This window comes from Rhinichthys klamathensis, unplaced genomic scaffold, assembly GCF_029890125.1.
Source record: "Rhinichthys klamathensis goyatoka isolate OS25496 unplaced genomic scaffold, OSU_Roscu_1.1 h1tg000626l_1, whole genome shotgun sequence".
Taxonomy (NCBI): domain Eukaryota; kingdom Metazoa; phylum Chordata; class Actinopteri; order Cypriniformes; family Leuciscidae; genus Rhinichthys; species Rhinichthys klamathensis.
The window spans coordinates 697101-709488 of NW_026607074.1; the positions used below are offsets into that span (position 1 = coordinate 697101).

Consider the following 12388-nt stretch of genomic DNA (forward strand, 5'->3'; position numbering starts at 1 on the left):
AAACCACTTTACTGCCTATTAATATTTGGGGGAAAAAATGTTTTTCAAAAAGTTGGTGCAAGCAAAAAACAGGAAATGATATCATAGAGGGGACCCTCATGACTGTGTCAAAGCCAGGAAGTCTCTTAAATTATAAGATAATTCAGTCTTTTTATTAAAAGGTTAGTTTAGGTTTATAGGATTTATTAGGTTATAAAATGTCACATGCCACGACTCTTTGAACTGTAAATCTTGAAAATATACAGTATTTTGAAAAACATTTAGAAAAAACTATAGCTGTTTACTTGATGGTTACACCACATTACTTTTTTAGAGTCTTTAATTTGCAACTTTTTTCACAATTATTATGAAACCAACATGAATACACAGAGTACATTTCAAACAAGTTTTTTTTTATTTTTTTTTATTTTTTTTATGTTTACTGTGGACCTTCTTAACCCATATGCATTATTTGTGGTGTTTTCTTTTATTGGGAAGTCTTGGGATTGTGTGGCACATTTTAAAATGAGACTGGGTTATATTGTTACTTAGTTTCCTTCCAAGCAGATTGATCCAACAGCTAAAGCGTTTTTATTTTAAAGGGGAGCTACCGCTCCTTAAAAAACAAAACATGCACTTGGGCGATGGCACTTGTGTATTGAGATATATTGAGTGATGCCCCTAGACAATCCACGGTTAGGAGAAATGTTGCTGTCTCTGAATCGATAGGTAATGGATCATCTACTAACCCGCGCCTACAGGACATAATATTTAGGAGAACATTTAAATGAAATCCCCTAGAAAATGTATAATTAAAACGTGTACACTTATCAATTTTTTGTCTGTCTTGTTAGCAGGGATCGTATGGAGGCAATGGAGAAGCAGATAGCCAGTCTGACTGGACTGGTTCAGAGCGTCCTAACCCGAGCACCAGACAGCGACAGCACGTAAGACCTACACCCATAGAGCCACCTATGATTCATTTACATGAAACCAGAGCCAATCAGATGCTCATTTACATTGACAAAACCAACCTATACAAGCCATCTCACTCATACAGACCATCAGCCATGACAGGCTCCTGATGTGCCAATCTCATGAAACATTTGACACATAAAGGCCATTGAACATGGTACGCAGTAACTGCGATTTCCCAGGTCAACTTATTTTATGGGGATTAATGGCACTAATAAATGGCATTTAAGTAATTTTTTGTCATGCAACATGAAAAACAGTATTTACAGTAAATAAATCAGAGATGCAGCATGTTTTGCTCTGAGCTAAAGCAGTAGTGAGTACTGTTATACTAACACGTTCCATACTACCTCTCATGTGTACCTGCGTACCTTGTGAAATGCACAGTTTGCATGATGTATTAAACCATTTCACACATACTCAGTGTTAGCATGGAACCATTTTGCTTTCATGCAGTAATATCCTAAGCTCTCATGTTTGCTATGTAGCCATTGGCTTTTCTTATGTTTCAAAAGCTTGTAAATATGTCTTCACTTGCTGGATGTTAAGTGCTTGTATTGAAATTGTGTGTGCTGGTGGTATTTTCTTTTTTGTCCTGCGGTCGCCATGAGTCTCTTTGTACTGGTGCTTTGATGTTGCTGGACATGTATTGTCATTCATATTCGATGTGACAAGTCATTCACGCCAACTATGGAATATTTTACAGTATGTAAGGAAATTATTATTATTTAGATAATTACCTCCAAAAGAGAGTGTTGAGGTCAAAGTGTCGAGTAGAGATTTAGAAACAAATGCATTGTATGAAGAGAAAATTCAGTAAATAGGGTTGTTAATTAATATTAGGTAGAGTTAGGATAGAAGCTGTTGGCACTACGCCTGATGCAAATACTGTTACTTAGTGAAGCTGTTTGAAGTTTGAAGTTGTATTTTTTTTAAATAGAAATAAATCAGACAATCACAGTGCAAACCTGTTCACTTGTTGTTTAGAAGGATTTTGTTTCAAATCTTTGTTTCAATTTTGTGCTCATAATTGAGACTTGGTGTGAACACAGTAGGTCTTAAAGATAGTGTGAGTCAGTAGGTCTTAAAGAATCCCTGAGAGTCCATTGCTTATTCTGTTACATCATCAAAGTCAGTTGTGGTGGAGCATAGCATTTGAAGTGTTTTCGATTATAAAGGTTGCTAGTTCAATATGAATCTCAGTAGTTTATTGGGTTGAATACCTCAGTTCTAATGCACTACCATCCAAAAGTTTGGGATCTGTTTAATCTGTTAGAAATAAGTCTCTTATGCTCATCAAAAATGTAATGTATTCCTGTCTTAGCAAAGCTGAATTATCTGCATCATTACTCCGTCTTCAGTGTCACATGATCCTTCAGAAATCCTTCTAATATGATGATTTGCTGCTAAAGAAACATTTCTTATTATTATTTTGAAAACAGTTGTGCTGCTTTTTCAAGATTCTTTAATTAATAGAAACTTCATTATAATTAATTTGAAATTGAATGTTCTTTTGTAACATTCTAAATGTCTTTACTGACTCTCTTGATCAATTTAATGAATCATTGCTGGATAAAATTCTGAATTTTACCACAAACTTTGGAATGGTAGTGAACGTGTTTGAACAGTTTTATAGGTTGAATTGAGATGTGTTGCTCAGAGGAATTGTAAAGTGTGCCACAGTAGCAGTGCTTTGGTAGAGTAAAACAAGATATAGTATAGCGTAACCCATTATTAGGCTCGGAGGAGGCTAGTGTAGTATAGCTGTAGAACAGTGCATGCTAGAGCAGTGTAGTGTCAGTGTAGTGTTAGGTGCTGTAGTACAGTGGTAGTATCATGGCTGTATGATCCTCAGATGCGGCCTGCTGCGTCTCTGCATGATGGCGGGCTGCCCTCCGGACCAGGGGGCGGACTTTTCACGGCCCTTCCCTTTCTCTTCCAGCGAGAAGACCGAATCCACCAGCGACGGCTCCGCCACCGGAAGTGAGTCCAGCTACTTCTCTATGGTTGTCCAGAGCAGTCGTGAGGCAAAACTAATGTCTGCTATCTTTAATACTGTGTTTTTAGTAGATCAGGCTGGCCCAAGTTTGAAACACTGATGATCTCAAACAGGCCTTTGGCTTGGATGTATTAAAACAACCAGACATGACATTCTTTATCAGAGTTCACTTGAACGAAGGACCCTACTTTGTGTTCACTCCTTTGTTCTTTGTCCAAATAACCTTCATGTTTTCACAGATAGAGTAGACTTCAGTACTTTTTTTTCTTCGTTTTCTATTTTTTTTTCCTCGTTCTCCTTCTCAAATCTGTAACGGGTGTCCTCAGAGAACGCCTTCTGAGTGGTCAGCCCTTCAAAGGCTACTGCTAGATCTTTGATTTGCTAGATTTGTCTTTGAAGATTGTCCACGGTTTGAGAGGTGAGTCTAAATCGACTCGCGCCTCAGTAAAGGGCCATCGAAAGGGTATCCCATGAGGATTTCCCATGAGTCTCCCCCTTTGAATCTGATCTACAACAGGTCCCATTCAGCACTCTGTTTCTTTACTTCATTATGCCTATTTAGTTAACTGGAACAAGCTGACAGCTTCTACTGTATGTTACAGCTGGCCGGCTGAAGAAGAAAGGTAGCCTTGTCTCTGCTCTCTCATGTTTAATGTGCATTGGCGTGTCTTTCCCGGTGTATGTAGTGTGCGTGTATCTGTTTTTACGAAAATGTGATTCTTCTGCTTATTTAATGCCTGTTCCCACTGTAGCTTTTTTACGGTATCTATCCTCTATGGCCTGCCTGCACTAGATATTTCTCTCCCTCAGTCTGTTTTCACTCCTAAACTTGACACATTCACACAATGAAAGATTTCCCTAATCTTAGGGAATCAGTACATGTACCCTAATGTTAAAAACGACTGACTGGAGAGTGCTGGCTGGTATTCCTCACTAACAGCATGTTCCTCAGTGGACCCTGGAGGTGACGACATGCTTTGTGTGTGTGCGGGTTAGTGTATCTCTGTCTGAAAACACAAGGAAGGATGGGTGTAGAGCAAAAGCGCTAAATCCGGTTTCTGGAGATCTTCCGTCCCGCAGAGTTTAGCTTCAATCCTAATCAAACGCACACAATCCAGCTAGTCAAGGTCATGGGGTTCACTTGATTGAAATTACAGCCAGCTGTGTTAGAACAGGGCTGGAAATAATGATGTGTTCATTTCTCCTGGGAAGTTCCTCCTTACAAGTTCGGAAATCGTAATTATGACATGAAGTGATTTTGGTCGAATAAACTCGCTGGGCAAATTTCATATTTCTTTCTCTGTATTTTCACTTACCAACTTAGACAGAAAGCTTTTTTGGAGATAATGAAACAAAATAAAGAGCAAAGGATGCAAATTAGGTGTGTAATTGTGTATTTATCCGTGTATTTTATCATTCCGTGCTTTCATGGAGAATGATGGGAAATGTGAATTGGTCTCCTTGTAAACCAGCTAAATGTTTTTCTGGCAAGCTTTATAATTATTCAAATTTAGTATGCAGAATGTGTAGAAACTATATTGCACCATCAACATTCAAAGCTTATTATGAATAATAAATATCTGCTGTAATTATTTAATCGACCTGCCCTCAACTTGAAATGTCTGGGCTCATGTGACCTTCAAGTGGGAAATATCACAGTTTCCACAAAAATATTAATCAGCACATTACTGTTTTCACCAGTGATAATAATAAGACATTTTTCTTGAGCAGCAAATCATCATATTAGAATGATTTTTGAAGGATCATGTGATCAAATAAATAGAAAACAATTTTTTAACTGTATTTTGATCAAATAAATATAGTTCTTTCAAAAACTAAAATCCTATCACTTTTAACTGTTTGCTTTTTGCATATTAATTATTTGTTTGTTAGTTGTGTAAAAGTAAATCTTACATATGATTATCCACTGATTCAACAGAAAAAAATAGCTTTTTGCAGTTGTTCCATCTTCCATATTGTGTTTTTACCTTATATGTGTGAGATCGCAATAGCAATTGTCGAACTTGGCTGTAGGAGCTTCCCAGGTGCACTTGAAGGCATTATTTACTAAAATCTATTAAATATGACTTTATGGTTGCATTCATCTACGCTCAACTTTTAAGCACATTCATGCTACATGAACGCAGCAGAAACTCTGTTGGAAGGTCGAACTCCAGAAGCAGGACTAAACAATGCTGGTTTAGAAGGTGTAGATGGGTAAGTGCGAACTAATTCATATTTAATTGAGTGTCTTTCGAGCTCACAGTGTTGATTTTCTTTTTTTTCTTTTTGTCCTGTGTTGTGCTTATTAGCACTGACTCCATCTGCCCCGCTGGCACTGATGCCTCCGCCTTCATCTGGGGGCTCTCAGGCCTCCACCGTCTCCAGGCTACAGATGCAGCTTCACCTGCACGACTTACAACAGAACGCCACCGATCTGCGCAAACAGCTTTCACAGCTCCGTAAAATGCAGGTAACACTTCACACACGCAAACATACAATCTCATGCATCTCTACACGCAGCAGCCAATGTCGTGCACTAAACAGGCATGACCAGATAAAGCGGCATGCGATAAATTACATCTCTTTCATGTTAATCTGAGTTTTTGTCTTCACTGCGGGTGACCGTCCGAATCCTGCTCCGCATAGCTGGATATTAAAACATTTCATCAAACCTCAAAGGGTTTCTGATTGGCTGTCGTTTTATGGCTTATTGTGGCATTTAGCTTTCAGGGAGTCAAAACAAGTCAAGTCACATTTATTTATATCACAGTAATAAACAAGAAAATAACAGTGTTAATGTTGCATAATTCATCAATTATGAAACCAATTCAATTCAGCTTTAAGCAGCTCTACAGAAGACAATAGTGTCATTATTCAGCTCAGTGTTGTTGAGGACACAAGCATTTCCTGATGCTCAAAACTTTGTCATTTCACTCCTGTCTATTGACCACACAACGCTCACAGAATCAATGCAAATGGTCACACATTGCACAAAATCCTGCCCCAAATCACTTTATTTTGATAGCTATTATAAATTATGATAGTTGCATTTTTGAACTGCTCAATCGTAGAAACACACTGTGGCACAGTTGGAAGGTCAGGCATTGTCATTATCACAAGACCTCTCAAAATTGGAGTCATTGATGATGTACCGCTGTAATATTGAAAACTTAATGCATACCCGAGGTCGTAATGTGGCATGATGCAAATCCAATTGCCTGTTACACCTCAGGTGTGGATTAAAATTTCAACACTCAAGCAGTTCAGAGTCAATTATTCCACGGAAAACACTTGTACATGTGCTTATCTCTAGACATTGGTTATCTCTGAACAAACGTTCTTCGAAGTTAACTGTAATGTGGTCAGCAAACCTGGAAATACTTGGTAGCCATATTAATCAGCACCTTGAAATGTGTGGTAATCAATCAGAATCAAGAACTGAGCAATGCTGAGGTATGAAGGATTGTACTAACCTGCACGTCACACTGCAAACCATCTCGATGTGTGCCTGCTGACACGGAGGACGATTTAAGGAGGTGATACAGAAGGTGGTACAGAAGCTACAGACGGCAGGAACAGCAGCACTGATTTGTAGTCTTCACGATATCTCACAGTGTGATTTATTTACACACAGCAGGTTTTTACGGCAGATTTGTTGCTTTATGTCCTGTTGGAGCTCAGTGTGTGTGTGGTGTGGAGGAAGAAATTCATTATGGAAAGTTAGTGTGCATTGCGGACTTTTACATTCAAAACCAAAGGACTGGATGATAAAATCAAACCTGTTCAAATGTTTTTGAGCATTTTTAATTGCGTTTCTGATGTTATTAATACAAATTTGCAAAAGATGCAGTAGGGCCGTGGTCTCAAACTCGCGGCCCTTAAAGTTTAATGTCAGTGCGGCCCGTCGTTGCGTGTGCCGCGTTTTAAAAAGAATATTATTTTTTTATCCCTTACGGGCTACCATAGATAGTCTCGTGACAGCTTACAGACAACCGCGAAGTACAAACATACTGCGCCTGGAAAAAATGAGCGCGTCGCTTCAATTATGAGCGCGCTTGCCGCGCGCCTACATTTGAAATAACGAACTTAAGCGCGCAATATATGTGAGCGCGATATGTGAACGGTCCCTTGTCGAGCTACCACCAATCAGGCCTCGAGCTACTGGTAGCTCGCGAGCGACGTGTTGGAAAATAGAGACCCTGCTCTAAAACAATGTGAGAATAATCATTTTGAGCTTGTAATATGTGTCCAACAGGTTGATAAGAATGTTTGCTTCGATTTGTGCAGTCAGTAATTTGAGACACTATACATGTGTAAAAAGAATTCAATAAGACGGACAGACATGACTGCAAATATTTGTATTTCAGAAGCAATAATTGTTTTTCTAAGTATAATAAAAGGAAATGTGCCTTCCAAAAAAAACATTCAATATCATTAATGTGTTGTATAAAGAAAATAAAAAGGACATAAGCAAATATAAATATCACAAATATGTGTTATAGACAAAGAAAGTTTGTAAAATGAACTTCAACTGTCAGAAGGACAGCTCATTAAGAACCAATCATGTAAAGTAAGGAATGTTCAAATTCAGAGGAACAGTTCAGAAGAAACGTTAATAATAAATATTGAGAAGATTGGATCAGTTGTGCTCCTTTTTTGGAATACTTGAATACTATTTTTTGTGGAATACTTGATGCGGCCCAGCCTGACCCCGACTCTACCTCCAGCGGCCCCCAGTTAAGTTGAGTTTGAGACCCCTGCAGTATGTGTGTTACCTTCACTATGATTATTTGTGAACAAAAAATAATAATAATAAAAAAAGCCAGTCATTTTGCATCATCCAGTGGACTTTTGACAGCTATGGCTTTTGTTAAATCTACAGATCAGACTTCTGAATTTGTGTATTCCTGCCCATGGACAATCAGATCAACAGATGGTTTTATGGCAAATGTTTTCTAGTCATATAGCTCATATAGCTCTGCTTTAACTTTTTTTTCAGCATTTCTACCGCATAGACAGACAGATTTGATTAAAACCCCATTTACCATCTGTAAATTACCACTTTTAATTACTTTCTTTGTATTATATGCTAGTGTTTTATACCACTGTGTGGGTTCCAGGTAAAGGCCAGGAATTGAGAGAAGCAGAAGGATCTTAAGTTACTTGCATGGGGAACAGGGAAGGCCTTTGCAAACATAAGAACATTCATATATCAGTTAGAAATATATCTGTCAAAATATCAGACTTTTCAGACCAACTAGCCTAAGACAGCAGTCGTCTCAGACGAGCAGGATGGATATAGAATCTGATGTCCGACTGGGACGAAATATGTTAAATAAAATAATATATGTATACTGTTGTAAACTGTTGAAATTCCTTGTACGGACAGCTGTCAGATTACCATGGTGACATGTTGAACAGGAGTATGATAAAGGGAAATGTTTGTATTAGTAAATGTGTAAAGGAGAGAAAGGGAGGATGCGCTGGAAGCTTTAGGGAGGACTGAAAGCGACGGCACACTAACAGTCTGACAGATCCTATTGGATTGTGTGCCTGTCATATTCTTTCCTTTCTGTATTTACGAGTTCTCACATGTTGTCATGCAACACCTGAAATTGTGAAGGAATTTTTAAGTATTTCAAGGCCTCATAAAATCATGGAAAATTTTTCCATGTCAAGCATAAATGAATAAAAAAAGAAAAAATATAAGAATATATAATTTAAACTGACTTTTCTAGTCGCCCATGATTTAATTTATATGCATGTCTCTCTCTCTCTCTCTCTCTCTCTCTCTCTCTCTCTCTCTCTCTCTCTCTCTCTCTCTCTCTCTCTCTCTCTCTCTCTCTCTCTCTCTCTCTCTCTCTCTCTCTCTCTCTCTCTCTCTCTCTCTCTCTCTCTCTCTCTCTCTCTCCCTCTCCTAAAATATATATTTATATCATATATATATATGTACACAGAATATATTTGAATTCAGAAAGGATACGTTAAATTGATCAAAAATGATAGTGAAGTCCTTTAATTAATAAAATAAATAAACTGTTTTCGCCATTAATAATAAATGTTGAGTAATAAATCAGAACGTCTGAAGGATCGTGTCAAAATATCAAAATATTACAGTTTTTACTATATTTTTGATCAAATAAATGCAGCCTTGGTGAGCAAAAGAGGCTTTCAAAAACATAAATAAATCTTACTGACCACAAACATTTGAACAGTAGGGTATACACACACGCATATTTTAGAACCATGACTGTAAAAATCTTGAAGTCATAGAAGTTCATTGATCAAAAACGTGTGGAAACGCTGTATTTATTACACTACTGTGTATAAGTAAGTGTGAGTGTGTGTGTTTATGTGTAAGCGAGCATGTTCAACTAGTCATTAATTTCCCGGCTGCTGCTGTGTGTGATTCACTCCTATAGCGGGGAAGGTAATAACTCTTAATATCATACTCAATGATGAGATGGTATGGGCCAGCAGGGATGCAAAGATGAAGAGAGAGAGAGAGAGAGAGAGGGAGCTGGCCTCAAATCAAGTCAGCTTTTCAGTCAGCAGTGCTTTAATGAAAACTGACTGTGGAATGATAGCAACCGGTGTGATTCATGAGTGAACACCTGCATCTCACCCGTGAACTCTCTAAATAAACAGAGTAGAAAAACTGGAAATGAAGGCTCTACAGAGACTGTCTGGAGCAAGGAAATTTGATATTTTGTACAACAGTTCACGTGATTAATGCGACTATTTTGCTTATTCGATTAGTGACAGAAAGAGTGCAGAATCTTAAATATTCCTTATTGTTTCTTACATGTTTCTTTTTCAAAAGCCTAAAATCATTTATTTTTAGGTTTATATGGAATTTTCAACCCTGAGATTTTTAATGTGGTGTTAGACTTTTGGACCATACTGTATTTCTAAAGGTTTTTGATTGCATGATTTCATTTCATGGCATGCAGAAGATGAAAAAAAATAGGTCTTAGTAATTTCAAATCCGTCAGGCCATGTAGCCATTCAGAATCTGCATTTGCAAAAGAAACACAATCCCATGCAAAAACTGCACTCTATTTTTTTCATTCATTTTTTTCAGTTAAAATAAAATTTTAAAACAAGATACATTTACTGGAGAAGCAACTCTAGGTGAGACATTAAGACTTATTTTCATAAATTGTGTCTTTAATGTACACTGTAAAAAAATCATATGATCAATAAGTTATAACAACATGTTTTTACATTGCTTTAACTCACCAAAATAAGTTAAGCAATTTTCAACTTTTTGTTATGTTATACAGGATTCAACTCGTTTTAATGCAATTTAACTTGAACTGACTTAAACATCCAAGTTGATTGTTCTTAAAAAATTAATGGCAGCAACTTTTTTTACAGTGTATTTTGTCTTACTGCACTGGCAGATTTTTCACTTGTTTTAAGTATAAAGAAGTTTATAGTGTAAAGTGTATTAAAGATACAATCCATGAAAATCCTTAATATCTTATGCAATGCTACTTCTCTTGGTAAACTGGGAAAATAAGTCAAAAAGTCTGATTAAACTCATTAAGATGAATTTTTGCAGTTCAGGAACGTATAATAATCCCCCCCAATTTTAGGGTGGATGTGGGTTGGAAGACAAAGAGGCAAATGGATGGAAGAGTAGAGGAGATGTTGTGACAGTCCGGGAGCACGCCGCGTGGGGGGGGCGAGATTGGTGTCAATTGCTTTGGTGTCGAGAGCCAAGCCACTGGTGTCATGACAACAGCAGATTGCTGAGTTAGACAATTACCTGCCTGAATGCCAGAGCTCGAGACACGGCCCCTGCCCTCATCCCGTTACCTAGGAGACATGGATATGTTGAATAATGCATGAGACTCATAAATAATTCAACTCGAGGAGGAACTACCACCAAACGGCACTAAAATCGGATTGCACACACACACACACACACACACACACACGTACAGTGTACAAAAACACAGTTTCACACACTTTTCTCATTATCGGCACTATAATGCAAGTGACAAAGTCCAGCCGGTTTTCCTCTCAGGGCAAACAAACACTGTGTGCAGAATGCTTACGCATCACAAAATTATGGTGATGTCTGGCATTCCAACTACCACAAGTCCTTCAACATACACTGATGTAAAATACTAGAAAATAAACTCAAGGAAATGGATGCGCATTTACAAAAAGTCATTACGGCATTCAAGAGACCTTAAACGAATAATATCCATCATTAACACTATCAAGGACATGCTGTGCGAACAGACTTATACTGTATATACACACAAACACACGCTCTTGCAAGGTCAATTCTGTGATATCATACCTTCCCATTCAATGTGACAGCTGCATATGGTCAAAGACAGGTCAATGTTACGTATGTGCTCATACACGAGTCATCTGATGGCTGTGTTGTGAAAGATTGTGACAGCTGACCTTCTGTAAAATGCTGAACTCCCAAGCAACAAGAAGTTTCTTCTGTATTTTTAAGAATGTTTCCACTGTTTTTTGTCTGTACAATGAAAGTGGGCTTCAAAGATGTTGTGCCCCTCTTTCACTTTCACTGTATGGACAAAAACTGTGTTTGTTTGCATCTTGTCATTTTTGACAAGACTATCCCTTTAAGCAAATGTAATGATGTTGGAGGTCATTCTTAAAATGTCTGTGTTTGCGTGTAGTTGCAGAACCAGGACTCCATACGCAGTCTGCTGAAGAGGACAGAGACAGAGCTGAGTCTGCGTCTGTCTGATGCGCTGAGGAAACAGGAAGACCCTCTCCAGAGACAGCGCCTTCTAGTGGAAGAGGAGAGACTCAAGTACCTGAACGAGGAAGAACTCATCATACAGCAACTGCAGTGCGTCTCACACACGATATGTGCTCATAATGTGCTGATAATGCCGTTCTGGGGTGCTAGCGTAGTGCCATTGCTGCATAATGGGCAACAAAAAAAAAATCCCAGTTATTTTTATTGCACAGGGTCTAATCAACTCAAACCTGAAAGAGAAAAGATGCATAACAATGAGGTATAAACGGTCTCAGTTAAAGACCTGCAGACCCACAACAACGGACAGCATTGCATTGATTTATTTTGTTCCCATTAAAACCAGCGGGGTGACTAAATCCTCCTCTTCAACTCACTGCCAGATCAGCCGTGTTGCTTTTAATTGATAGTGGTTATTAAGTATAGCTAACTGCCAGTTGATGTGATTCAATTATTAACGTGACGCTGTTTGTATAACAAACCATTTTGTGGGGGGTGGATTTATTTGACGTGGTTAAATTGGATTTTGAGTGTAAACACTCCGACTGTGTCACTGTCGTTTAGTGCTGCTAATACACCCTGCTGCACTGACACTTATTCAAATGCGTGCCGACGCCGTAGCGGGCTTGGGATTTTCACTCATCTCGTTCTACGTCTTTGAACTTTTTAAATGTCATAAA

General features: G+C 38.2%; 1 protein-coding gene across 27 annotated transcripts in view; it reads left to right on the top strand.

Annotated features, from left to right (window-relative positions):
• srcin1a (SRC kinase signaling inhibitor 1a) overlaps positions 1-12388 on the top strand; it is a 120675-nt gene that overhangs the window by 95494 nt on the left and 12793 nt on the right. For 21 of the 27 annotated variants that reach the window (XM_056240986.1, XM_056240991.1, XM_056240998.1 and 18 more), the window contains 5 exons: positions 834-926; positions 2810-2937; positions 3556-3576; positions 5266-5426; positions 11626-11801. In XM_056240986.1, the coding sequence (XP_056096961.1) occupies positions 834-926; positions 2810-2937; positions 3556-3576; positions 5266-5426; positions 11626-11801 (579 nt within the window). The remainder of the gene's footprint in view (positions 1-833; positions 927-2809; positions 2938-3555; positions 3577-5265; positions 5427-11625; positions 11802-12388) is intronic. The other 6 variants (XM_056240984.1, XM_056240993.1, XM_056240995.1 and 3 more) reach the window with 5 other exon arrangements.